The sequence below is a fragment of the Pyrgilauda ruficollis genome, unplaced genomic scaffold (assembly GCF_017590135.1).
Source record: "Pyrgilauda ruficollis isolate IOZ18807 unplaced genomic scaffold, ASM1759013v1 scaffold44, whole genome shotgun sequence".
NCBI lineage: Eukaryota > Metazoa > Chordata > Aves > Passeriformes > Passeridae > Pyrgilauda > Pyrgilauda ruficollis.
The window spans coordinates 5,006,094-5,019,936 of record NW_024525934.1 but is presented as its reverse complement, the minus strand read 5'-3'; the positions used below and the strand labels follow the sequence as shown (position 1 = coordinate 5,019,936).

General features: G+C 37.4%; 1 protein-coding gene across 1 annotated transcript; it reads left to right on the top strand.

The window, feature by feature from the left end:
* The first annotated feature begins 221 nt into the window (after positions 1–221).
* SLC10A2 (solute carrier family 10 member 2) lies at positions 222–8,480 on the top strand. Its single transcript, XM_041478317.1, has 6 exons — positions 222–643; positions 3,739–3,857; positions 4,990–5,078; positions 7,162–7,337; positions 7,927–8,084; positions 8,356–8,480. The coding sequence occupies exons 1-6, from the start codon at positions 222–224 to the stop codon at positions 8,478–8,480; spliced, it is 1,089 nt and encodes a 362-aa protein (XP_041334251.1).
* The last annotated feature ends 5,363 nt before the right edge of the window (positions 8,481–13,843 follow it).

The following is a 13,843-nucleotide window of genomic DNA, read 5'->3' as shown; positions in this document are numbered from 1 at the left end:
TCATTACCATATGAATAAATGATTAATGGTCACTGTACCAAACAAGTGCAACTTTTATAACTATATGAATCAGCACTGAGCCAAACCCTTCAAGAGTAGTAAGACTTTTCTGGCATTTATTGCACTTTATTGCTTCCTGGATCATTTAAAAGAAGTCACTGGCAAACAACCGTAGGCTTGAAAGTTTACTGCGGATGCAGTGAGCAGTTCTGCATTTCAAAATGCAGACAAACTTTCTTTCCCAGCAATTTAGTGCTGGTTCTTTGGCAGAAAACTCCACAGCTTGTCCAGCAAATGCTACTATTTGCAATGGCACCTCCTGTGTATTGCCAGAAGATAATTTTAATCAAACTTTGAGCGTAGTTTTAAGTACTGTTCTAACAATCATGCTGGCTTTGGTGATGTTCTCCATGGGCTGCAATGTGGAAATTAAGAATTTCTTGGGCCACATAAAAAGACCCTGGGGTATATTTGTGGGTTTCCTTTGCCAGTTTGGAATTATGCCTCTCACAGCCTTCTTGCTCTCTTTGGCCTTTAACGTCCTTCCTATTCAAGCTGTTGTGGTGATGATCATGGGATGCTGTCCAGGGGGCACAGCCTCGAATGTCATCGCCTACTGGGTGGATGGAGACATGGACCTAAGGTAAGAGCAGCCGTTCTCTAAGTACTTCATGTGGCTCTTTACATTGTAAATTTTACATTGAAAAGGACTGTCTGATCTGTCTGGTGTTTTTCTTAGCTTCCTGGCACATGCATGGTGGTTTCTCCTTATAAAGATGGTTAGTTACTGTAATTGCAGTAAATATAAGCAGAATAGCAATTATCCTTGGTTCATTGGGAACTCATGAGGAAGATATCACAACAAAATTGTGTACATTAGAAAATATCCTTATTGTTAAACTTCAGATCCTGGAGTAAACACCATCTATGAAGAAAACTAAAATAATATACATTATGAAAACTTTGCCCTAGTTAAAATTACTTTTCTTTCTCCCAAGATCTTGAGTAGTAAAAATATTTTTAAAAAACATAGGACTTTGGGACCAGAATCCTCTGTACAAAATAGTGGCTAGGCAACTTTTCTTGAAGTAATGTTTCTTGGAAAAGAGCTCCTGTGGAAAAATATTTTCCCTCCTTTTGTGTTCTATACAATAAAAAGACAAGTATTTGTTTTCTCAATTAATACTAGTTCTAAAGAATACTTGTGATGATTCTTTCTGCTCCTGGAACCTTATGCAAAGTCTTCAAACTGAGGGAATATTTTACAGGCTAGAAACCACTACTTAAGGCAGCCCTGCACATTGGGAGCAGTGAAAACCATCCTTTGTGGCAGTGTGATGGTCTCAATGACAAAGTGCTATGAACTCAGATGTGTAAGGCACCAGACATGGCCTGGGACATCAAACACACAGGAGAAGTGAACCCTACTCTTGATGCAAGTTCCATGGGGGGTTCATCAATTGTAAGAGCCTATAAAAACAAGTCATCTTTTTATTTTTATGTCCTGATTACTTTGGTCTAAAATAAAGAGGAACATTTCTCTCCTTCCTACACAGTAAAATAAATTGGAGCATTCACCCAGTTTATCATGTGCCAGTCTTAACTAGAAATGGAAAAAATTGTAGAAGTAAGAAATATGTGGAACTAGAGTAAATAGTCCGAGAATGTTAATATTTGTAGCTTTAGTACAGCACTTTTTTCCATCCTTTGAAAATATTGAATTTTCTGTCACATACAGGTGTCAATGTAAAAAAACAGTTTACAAATTATAAATTAGGTTCGCTCTGCTAATCCGTGACTTCCTCATTGTAGAGGAAAAATCTATGATATTAAGAACTATAAGACTCTTAATTTCAATTAATACAGGTCTAAGAAATCACAGATGAGAAGATATTGAGTACAAGGCTGAAATTTTTTTCTAATCTGTGCCTGAAAGAATAAAGTGAGCTAAACTATGCTTGGTCAGCTCTGTATGTTCAGAGTTGCTCCAATAAAATCAGTGGTAAAAATCCAAATTTATAATGCTATAAACATGAAGAGGATTTCTATTCTATGATGCTGACAAAGGGTGAAGTTAATTGAAAATTCTTTTAAAAGGTTATTCTTCAGGTAAAGACCTGTACCTGAGGTCAAAGGCTTTTGGTCAGTGCCTTTGCAACAAAGATGCAGGGACCACAGGGTTCAGGAGGTACAGCAGATGGTCAAGGCAAGCATCTTCTCTTCTCAATAGAAGAATAACATCAGAAGTTGTGTGGATGGTTTCTGGAGCCACCACAGTATTATAGAAACCTGTCCATTATATCAGACAATGTTTTGGTTTTAACAGTAATATTTTATGATTATATATTACAACCCATGGTCATAGTCTACACTTCTGCTTCAAAACCTCTCTGTGCAAATAGACCACAAGTTAAAGAAGGAATTAGTTTTATAATTATCATTATAATCATAGTCAGGTGAAGTGTGATGTTTCATGTCTTTATTAGTAAATCAAGCCCAGCTGATATCCTCTAATTCTTGCCCATAGAGATATCTTTTGGTATTTCACAAAAACAACTGCTTCTGTGGAAACAGGGACTTGGGTTAGAGGATGGCCAGACTTTGGAGAAGGAGGTACATTCAGGGACAGTATAAAGATACAGGAAATACAGAGGTAGAAAACACGAGGCATTTTGTTTTGGTTTGGTTTTTTTTTTTTTTTTTTCCATTTGGGACTTCATCAAAGCTTAATTGTAGCCTGTAACTCTTTATCTCTGTAGGAGACTTCTATAGGAAGTCTTTTGCCAGAGGCTCCTGCAAAATCCTCTTCAATTACTCTAAAGCAGAGAGTGACTGGAACCAAAATGAACGCAGATAGTCCTGTAGTTTCTGCATTAATTTGTCTAGATTTCTCTGGATCTGATCAGTTTGTGGACCAGGATCAGTAGTCCCTTTTCTGAGGACAAGCAACAATAAAGAGAAATCTGAAGTGAGGCTCAGAAGAAAGCTTCCAAAATCTCTTAACTAGAACCCTTTCTCATTATTTTTATACCAGAAAAATGATATTTGCATGCATAATCTTATCCGCTGTATTCCAATTCCAACTCCTTAAAATAAGGAGTTTCCTCCTATTTTAGATGTTTTGCCTTTTCCTATTTCTTCATTCCTGTAGCAGAATGCATCTTTTTGTACAACAGAAAACAGAAATATTTTTGCAAAATGCAGCATCGATATTTATGCTACGCCTCACTGAACAATTCTTAGCACCTACTTTTTGGCCTAGAGCAAAACAAGCCAGAAAAGGGAATTTTATTATATCACATATCATAGACAATGAAATTAATTTCTATGCTATTGACTTCAGAGTGAAATTTTAACACTCTGGAACTGCTGGTATAATGGAAAGCTCTATTTGATCTCTGCTCCTGTTCCCTGCTTGCCATTCTCTCTGAAACCAGCCAGACAAGCAGCATGGAGACAGATTTGCCAACAGACTTTTCTGCTGGCCACCTGCCTGACTGCCTGCTTTGTACCAAAAGTTATGGTTCTGTGGCTGCAGAACACCTTGATTTTTTCATGTACTTTTCTTTTCAGCAGAAGCCATTCCTTGCATTTAGCTTTTCTCTAACCTGATAAATTGTCTGTAGCCAGCAACATTTCTTGCACAACCTTTCACAGGGTGTGAAATGGTAATAAGAAAATGAGACAGACTATGGGCTAGCATGAGATGAACTGTCACTGTAACCAATTTCTTTGCAGCATCAGCATGACAACTTGCTCCACGATTCTTGCAATGGGAATGATGCCACTTTGTCTCTTTATTTACACCAAAATGTGGACTGATGCTGATGCAATTGTACTCCCCTATAACAGCATTGGTGAGTCCAGCAAAACAGCACTTTCCCTTCTCTCTATCCTCCATTCAGGGACAACCACCTCTATACCATCATCCTGCAGTCAGGAAGAAATTACTTCAGATTTTTAAAAATACTCCTCTTTCTACTTTTTAATAAACTCCATGGGCATTAGGCACCAAAAATCACCTCACATCATCCACAGCTCTGTCAAAGAAAGACTTGAAGCCGTTGTAAATATTGTACAGGTAATTATGACAAGATTGTGCACGTTTTTCTTTCCAAATGGCTTTGAGACCTATGTGGTAGTGGGATAAGAATATAGAATAATTCATATAAGAATAGCTGCTTCTTCTGGATGAAAGTGTTCTATAACAGCTTTAAGACACAATCCTGCAAAGTGCTAAATGCTGAGACTGTAATCTGGCAAAATACTTAATCACATGTGGATAATTAAGCAAGTGATTAAAGCTGCTGAGTCTCTTTGAAAAGTTGCAATCTACACTGCCAGGAGTGGCTTCATTTGACTTCCTGTCAAAAATCTCATCCAGCTACAAAGAGAAAATAGTTAAAGTATTCAGAAATACATGCTCCAGTGCTTTGCTGAGCTGTGGCCCTAGTGCTTATCAAGTGCAGTTTCATGTTGTGCTAATCTTAAAAGCCAGCAGAATCACTTTCACATTCTTCAACTTCGCTTCCCATTGTCCTTGGGGAAAAACAAAAATCCAATACGTTGCTTGTGCTTTCAAAATAAATACTAGAGGGGGAAGTCCAAAACAAAAGAAGCTCTAAACAGGTTGCTGATACGGTACAGTAGTGAAACACCTGCAGACAAAATGAACATTTAATATAGCTACTCACATCACAGGATAGTGATGATTAGCACACTCAGATTTCTGTCTGCCTTTCTGATGCAGGTGAATGAGCATGTAGCTCAGCAGAATGGCAATTACTTCAACAGGCTGCCAAAGATAAGAGTCTATAGAAAAGCAAATGGGCAGGTGCGGGTAGAGTGTGCGTGCGTGCTCCAGGGTGTGCACACCAGAAACATCCCCTGAAAGGCTGCTCCAGGCCCGCAGGCGCTCGTCACGGTGTCCGTCCTGTGGTGAGCTCTTGCACCATACAGGGTCTTGACTTCTCTTTTCTTTTTTTACAGGACTTTCTCTGGTAGCTCTTATAGTTCCTGTTTCATTTGGAATATTTGTCAACCACAAATGGCCTAGTAAAGCGAAAATCATACTTAAGGTAGGATGTATAAGGCTGAAGTATTAGCAATTATGGACAAATTATGGAATCAGTGGGACCGCTGAAGCAGTACATTGCTATTCATAGTATTAGTATCTGACTTCATAAGACCTGGAAAGTTTTCAGCAGAAAACAAATGAGGTGCTGTGGAAATGTATTGCTTTTTCCCTGCACAAACATGCATGAGTTGCATGCATTATTAGCAACCATCATTATCTACAGAACCTACTTTTGTCTTTGGCTGCAACTATGTTAGTAATTGAGTTCAGTATATAATGTAAGCTGAAATTGGAAGGAAAATCATTCAGGTCAACGGAAAGCAGTTTTTCTCTGCAAAACAATAAAAAATAAAATCATTCTGGATCAAAATGCCTTTCTCCTTTTAAGAGAGTTTCCTGATTTTTTATGAGCCAATTTTTGAGTGTGAAGCCAATTTTTATTAAAAAATAATAAACATAAAATATTCCAACTCCTATATAAATGTTAAAAAACTATTCATAAAATACAGCTATCTTTGCAATATGGTTTCAGATGCATCAAAAATATGGGGATTTTAGCAAAAAAAAAACTGTTCTCATCAAAATAATAATAATTCAGCCACATCTAGCAAATTAATCATTCTGTACATTTGGTTTAGGTTTAAAGAGATTTTCAGATGTGCTGAGAATTCTTGGACTTTGCTAACCATTCTTAGTTAACAAATATATTATCTAAATTTTCTTAAAGAAAACTAGTCTGGTCACTTGTTTTTCTACCTATATTTGTTATCACTTCTTTGCTATTGGCTCAGACAGCATAGGGCACAAGTAAGGTCTTTTTAAGTCAATACATTTTTATTAAATTGCTAGCTTATCATGTTGCATTTTTAAATGCATTCACATCTTACTATTTCTATTTAATAAGTTGAGGGGGAAGCATGAACTTGTACTCACATGTAAAGAAACTACCTGGTCTCTCAGCAAAGCCCTATTTCATTCCTTCTTACTGAGTGGGTGAGCAATCCACAGCCTTGAGAGTTTGCTTTGTGTAGGACAATGAAGCATCAAGTGAAGATTGAGCCATAGCTGTCAGATTAAGGCCTATATAGTGAGAAATTCAGACAAGGGAACAAAGACAGTGTGCCAGGTGAAAGAAGAGCTTGTCATGGCCAGACCATGTTTCTTCTTCCAAAGTGCGTGTGGTTAATAGCTCAGCTAAACAAAAGCACTTGTTCACTCAGTGCTCTTAAAAACGCTTCAGCCAAAGACTGATGAAACCACTTCAATGGCAATACATGTTTTAGCTGAGGAATAGACTCTCGTAAGCTTAGACTAAGAAATCTGTCTCTGAGATCCTTGGCAACATTGGCTATAATGACAGACATTCCACTTGGGTATTGAAAAGAGTGAGTTACAAGTTTTTAGGCAAGCAGTGGTAAAGACTTCAGTACATTCAGTCACAGGAAATAAGATTGACTGCAGTGCTTTGGTCTGTATGGAAGGGCTCAAGTTCATAACTAGTTTTCAAGCATGAATTTTTAGTGTCATTAAAGATTTACCCCTGCACTTGGCAAATAATTTCCTACCACTAGCTCACTAGCAATCTAGTGTCTAATTAGCACACACTGTACTAAGTCTCAGAGTGTGATTCACCGAAGGGGGGAGGAAAATGCAGTATTCTACCTACTAGGCTGTCAGTTTCTCAACAACTCTGGGGAAATTTTTCTAAAGTGTGCACCATTCCTCACTCACATCACATCTGTGAAATTATATTTAATCCCCAGCCCTAAGTACAATTATAGTCAAGGCTGCAAAAGACTGGTTTTACAGATATCTGCTATAGATACCTATTACAGCTGTGCCTTGATCTAGAGCTGTAGTCACCCCTTGAAGTACATCATACGTCTCCTGTTTGTTAAAATGACAACTATCTCATCTCTCTGCCTTCTCTGAATTGTATTGCTGCAAACATTAGGTTTTGTGTTTAACATGACATTTCAGTGACTCATGTTTGACACCATTCTTATTGCCATTAAATTTCCTTGAGGTCTCCTTTGTGCAGTACTCTGTGATTCTGACTCAGTCCCTCTTCTTTTGCTTCACAGGTAGGTTCCATTGTGGGAGCAGTGCTCATCGTGGTCATTGCTGTGGTTGGGGGAATACTCTACAAAGGCTCCTGGATTATCACACCGAAATTATGGATCATTGGTACCATATTTCCAGCAGCTGGCTATACTTTAGGATTCTTTCTGGCTCGTCTAGCTGGTCTGTCTTGGAACAGGTAATGCATAGCCTTTATTCAACTGTGTAAAAATATTTTATTTAGCAATTAATCAATGCTGAGAATGCTCCCTAAACATTAATTATGTTACAGAGTCACTCATTCACTAAGCCTGCTTTTTGTCGTACTATGTGCAGACAAAACTTTTCTTTTGCACATTTATTTATTTACAAATTCTGACTATAGCAGTTCCTCCAACCCTTCATATGTTTTCCCTTTGTGTGACAATGTCTTGCACTTCAAGCAAGTGAAACAGACCCGAACTGTAAGTGGTTTGGAACTTCAGTAAAACCTCTCATGTAGATGCAGCAGTCTACAATTTAGAACATCATTGCAAGAGAGGGAGACAGTGAGTGCCACGTATGTGCCTTGAAGGTGGTTGACAGTCTTCTACAGCTGCTGAACTGCCAATAATTGGTGGTACCAGCCATAGGTGGAGTGTTTTGCTGACTATGTAGCTGAAGAAAACAATTTTCTTAGTTATCCTTTACATTTTTTGCTTATCCAGATTAGTAAAAAGCTTGAGGGCCCACTGGATCCTATTTCCCAACTGCCTTTATTTATATAATAACTGTATTATTCCCTTTAGGTGTCGTACAGTGTCTCTGGAAACAGGAATGCAAAACACTCAGCTATGTTCCACTATAGTACAGCTCTCATTCACTCCAGAACAACTTGAACTGATGTTTACTTTTCCACTCATCTACAGCATTTTCCAGCTGTTGTTTGCACTGCTAATTTTAGGAGGTAAAGTATAGTAATTTTATATTATACCATTATAATTGTCATTATTAGAATCAGTTTAACTTTTCATGTATATTGAGAAAACAAGAAGGGATAAAAATAATCAAATGGATTTCAAAATCAAAGCATAGCTGTAAAAAAACTTTCTGGAGGTGTTGAAATATTTTAGCAATATAAGGAAATAAATGTTGCGTGGATATGTTTTACTATAGCATCTTTTTCAGGCAATTTTTATAATTCTTTTATTTAATACTGTCCATATATTGATCCTCAGGCTACCGTCTCTACATAAGACACCGTGTCAAAACAAAGACAGATATTGAGAAAACAGCACAAAAAGAGGATTCAAAATCAAGTGCTAAAATAAATGGAGGATTTGTATCAGATGAGATAAAATAGACAATTACATCTGCTCCCATCAGCTGTAAAAAAAAAGAATATATGGTTTATTTAAAACTTTTTTTTCACATGCTGTTTTTTCATGGAAATATTCAAAAATAGAAGAAGTTCTGCTAACATTGTACAGTGAGACTTTAAAATTATTAACTTAAGAAAGATCTACTTTGATTTTTAACATGGTTTTTGCCACAATCACAGAATCTGGATTTGAAGATAATTCCCTAAATTATGGATTCTTCTACTTTTTATTATTATGGATTATTTAACAAAAAGCAGAATAAAGGTGGGCTATTGCTAAAAAGATGCCAATATCTGCAATACCAAATCCAGGCCATGATCCTGCAAATCCATTTGCTAGTCTCAGCCTCACACAAAACAAAAAGAAATCTTCTGAAAGTGTCTAAGCAGAAACAGGAGTTGATATGGAAGATCTGGTAAGGCTGAATATGAACCAAGCATGAACTTGGACCAAGCCAATAATGAAATAAAAGTTTCATTGAGGTCAGTCTGGGCAGACTAAAGCAATGTATTAATTGCTTGAAGCATTAATTTATTCTAAAGCTATAATTTTAGCAAGTGCAAGGCACCTTATGACTCCATTATTTTTCCCAAAGTAATAGAAAGTAATAGAATGTAACAGCCTTACATCTTCGGTCTGGGTCTTTTAGGTGCTGGAAACAGGAACAGAGAGACAAAGGTGAGGCCTTAAGCCTTGAGCAATTTTAGTGACAGCAGTGACAGCTGCGTACGAAGGAGCAAGCAGAGGTTCTGGAAGTATAAGAAATTATCCGCTTCTGCACTGAAAGGAAGGCATTTCAAAATGAACAAAAAAGTGTCCCTGATTCATCCAGGACTGCTTCTACCAATCTTAACATGAGACAGCAGTGCTTGGAAAGAGTTATATATTTTTGTTATTTTATAAGCTAAATAAATTTGAACCTGCCAGAGGTCTATGACATGTAGACATTGGTATCATTGACAGTTTGAAGGTTTATTTATATCAACCATGAATAGAAATAATTGGATGTGCACATACATCACATATAGTTTGTTTCTGAAAATTCAAGAGTTCATGTGGAAATCTCTCCTAATTTTGTGGAGAAAATAAGTACAATTCTAAGAGAAACAGTGCAGTACACTCCTCGTAGCTGTAATTTTTTAAGGAAACATTCAGTAATATTGCTCCTGTAGCTGTTACATAAAGGAAATACCCAGAGAACTTCAGGTATATGAGTGAGAGGCTGGCTGACCAAAAATTCAAGAGTGAGGTAACTATCAGCTCATGGAAACAATATACCTTTCTGTTATATTCAAATAGATCTTCCAAGGTATGATGAGTTAATTTAGCAAGTTTTTTACAAACACAACTTGTGGAATTTAAGTTCCAAACATGCAGCTTTCCACTGCTGCAGAAATATGCTCTGGTCCACTGCTGCCCAGTACTAAACAATGAATAAATTATTGTTTTCTACTGTATGTTAGGGAAAGAGTCTCCTGAGTTCTGTGAGGTTTGAAGCTGGTTTACTTTTGGCAGGGAGATCAGAATGATCATAATTTCCAAGGAGGAGTTCAACACTAAGTGGGTGTTAGTACACAACAAGGTGTTCTGTGTTTTATAGAACAAAGATTAAACAAAACAATGTGGCAAAGACTGTTATGGAGAAATCATAAATTGTGAAATAATACATGGAAAGGATAAGCTGTTATTTGCAACATCTGTACTAAAATGGTTACTGTCTTGCTCCTGCATCCATCAAAAAATGGACAGTGGAACTTAGTTAGGATCATGTCTTTCTTACACACAAAGCTGCTACTCTTCCCCCATGCTTGCTGAATTTCAATGTTTCTGTGTATATTTCAAGCAGATCTTGAAAACGTATTGAAGAATAATAGTTTTTCTTGCTTATACTCTGTGTGTGTCTGTGTGTGTATTTAACACAACTGTATAAACATTGAACTAAATAAAGTGAGAAACTGTTTATAATTTTGCCCAATGGACTAATTTAAGGTGAAAAGAATTGAGACCTAAACTGAACATGCAGACAGAGTTTATGGCTTTGAGATGTAACAAAAACATCTCATGTTATGGGTCAAATGGATATGTTTAATAATCCTAGAAGCATAGAACAGTTTGCTTTGGAAGGCCCTGGAAATGTCATGTAGTCCAACCTTCCTGCAACGAGCAGGAACATCTCCAACTAGATCAAGTTGTTCAGAGCCCCATCCTCCCTGATCTTGAATGTTTTCTTCTAAATCTCCAGCTGTAGAAGTGAAGTCTGGACAATACCAGTACCAGATCATTTGTGGAGCTGGGGTGGGTTATCTCACAGTATTGCAAGGAACCGTTGAGGAAGATGTGTCTTTCCAGGGGTGTCCAAAAAGATGTTGGGGTATATATAGATCTATAAATGCTGCGATATGGGCTGTTCAGTTGCAGGGTTCTGGTGGCCTCCAACCTTGCAGTTATCATCAAAATACTGGTATTGTCAAAAGGAAAACCCTGGACTGCTGAGATCAACTTGTTTAACCTTCTCAGTGTCACCTCCTCACATTCCATAGTATGAAAATCCTTTCAATGAAAGGCAGTATTACTGAGTCACCACTGCTTTTTGAGCAATCTTCTATGCATGGAAACAACCCGTGGGTGGGACATTGCAGCTTGTGCAACTCAAAAGCATCATGCAGAGTCACCACTGCTTTTTAAGCAATCTTCTATGCATGGAAACAACCTGTGGGTGGGACATTGCAGCTTGTGCAACTCAAAAGCATCATGCAGCATTGTTCAGACTAATAAATGCCCATCTTAATTAACTCTTACACATACTGGCCACCAGGAATTTTTCACTCCTAAGAAGGTGTACAGGTTCTAGGTTATCACTGCAAGTTTACTTTTAGATAGTCATTCATGTCCACACCAATAAGCTGAAATAACCCATGGTGGTAGCTGTGGGAAGACTACCAAACCATCAAGGGACTTGACGATTGCAGATTTCTGGGCAGCTGCTATTTGTCAAAATTAAAACCATGAGATAATTGTTTCTTGTGGAAAAGTCTCCATGACATGGCAGGAGAGAGTCCTCTCCTCAAGTGAACTGAAGAAAAGTTGTTTAAGAAGTAGTAAACGGACTGAAAATACCGAATTTTGTCTCTTTACATTGTCAGTGGGAAAAGAAAGAGGTGTTGGGGGCAGGAGAAGTGTTGTGAAAGTCTATTGTGATTTCTTATTATTTTTCTTTTAGTTCTGTTAATAAAGTTTTTTTTGTACCCTTCAAAGTTTTGAGCCTGCTTTGCTCCTATCCTAATCCTTATCTTGCAGGAGAAAATCTGTGATTTCTTATTATTTTTCTTCTAGTTCTGTTAATAAAGTTTTTTTTGTACCCTTCAAAGTTTTGAGCCTGCTTTGCTCCTATCCTAATCCTTATCTTGCAGGAGAAAATGAGTAAATCATTCCAGCAGGTGCACTGGCGTTTGGCCAGTGCTAGACCCGCTACATTAATGGGTACATTGCATTGGCCGGGAAACTCGGATTGGCGAACCAAAACCACTGCACTTAATTGGTGTTTCTGCCCGGCCAAACTGAAACTGCCACACAAAATAGTAAGATTTTGATGTTCAAAACCTGCTTTTATAATATCTGCCAGTCAATATAATTTTTGTCAGCCACAGAAAAGAGAAATTAGCTCTTTTTTTTTTGTGGTCCAACCAATTAGCATACTGTACACTTGATGCAAATCTAAAAGAATAATCAGTATTCCCAAGTTCCCAGGGTACAGACCTTCACTTATTGGTATCTGACCAGAATCTGCTCTCCACAGATTAATTGCATTGCTTGCTTACATCCACAATTAAAGCAAGAATAATGTAACAGTTCCGTAACCAAATGGTAACCAACCAGGCCTGACTGGATCTTTCAAGCCAGAACTGAAGGGCAGTAGAAGTAAATTTCTGCTTCTGTCTCACTAGAAATATTCATTCTGCTCCAGAACATCTCAGTTAAACACTAAATTAACTTAAAATATCAAATATAAAAATAACTTTTACTTGCCAGAATATCTGCCAATCTTCAAACTGGAATTGCAGAATATGGGTAATTGAAGGTTCTGAAGAAGTCCTAATTTGTTTTCATTACTAGATATGTGCTGTGGAATTATATCACCCTCTCACTTTAATTTCCATTAAATTTAGCCATCTACAAGTAAGTTTCCAGCATCAACCTTCATCCTTTCCTGGAAAGAAGCAGTCAGTACTGTCAACAGAAAAAGACAGATATCTCTGGAGAACAAGCCATCACACTCTTCAGACATCTGATTTAGGAGAGGGAGAATTCTGGAAGGAGACAAAGACATTGTGCAAAATCAAGCACCAAATTCAGTTGCCTGAACACAGGGCTTAGTGTGATATGAGATGCCCTGGATTGTCCTGCCTGGATATCCACTGCCAGTCCAGCAAGTCACAAGTATTCCGTAAGTCCTGTGTCCTGCCTGCATCTACCATGGCCCTACAGCAGCTAAAATGGCATCACACACTTGTTCAATTAACCTAATCCACCTTGTGACTTGTAATTCATCCTTATTTGCAGGGTTTCCCATGATATATATGAATTCTTCCACAGTCAGATGAAAGGTCAGCATAATTGTAAGGCCATAAGAAGGCACTTGTGATATACTGTAAAATATTTCTGAATCTACAAAAATAAACAACAAAAGTGTTACTTTCAGCTGCCTCTAAGAACTGACCAAAAGTATATTTCCTTAAGAGATTTCTCCCAGCCTTGCATCTCCCCCTAGAATTACAAAGAACTTGGAAAGGTCTAGAAATAAAATTCAGTGAGGACATTCTAAAGTATGTCTATGTAAACAAAGTGCATACAAAAAAGTATTAGTGATATATCTACTTGCTCATAATGGACTTAACATAAAATGATTCAATCAATTATCAGTTTCTCTCAAAAGATCATAAATCAACCTACTATCTTAGTAGCATTAGTAGTAGTAAGTTGGATTTAGGAGAACATGAAGCTTTAGAAATATTAAATTGAAATAAAGGACATGCGTCATCTTTTGGACTTCAATTATTTGGGGATTCAGTCATAGGGAATGAACTTTTGCCTTTCTAACCACCAGTTGAGAGATCTTTTGCAATCACAGCAAATACTTTAAAACTCCAAAGACGAAAGGAAAGCTCAACACTGAAGAAAACTCTTGTTGACTGGCAAGGGAGTGGATCAGCTGCTTTAAGTGGTTCACTTCCTGCTTACTACATATCCTAGATATTGTTATTAAAAGGTTTCTGTTCCAGGCAAACAGAACCCAGTTAATTTCCCTTATAGCACACAAGGTTCATGCACCATTTCTCATTCTCTA

Bases quoted from the DNA above. Each gene is read 5' to 3' on its own strand.
- SLC10A2 (XM_041478317.1), top strand. From the start codon at position 222: ATGCAGACAAACTTTCTTTCCCAGCAATTTAGTGCTGGTTCTTTGGCA. The intron at 644-3,738 runs GTAAGAGCAGCC...ATTTCTTTGCAG, and splicing joins GATGGAGACATGGACCTAAG to CATCAGCATGACAACTTGCT. The intron at 5,079-7,161 runs GTAGGATGTATA...TTTGCTTCACAG, and splicing joins AAGCGAAAATCATACTTAAG to GTAGGTTCCATTGTGGGAGC.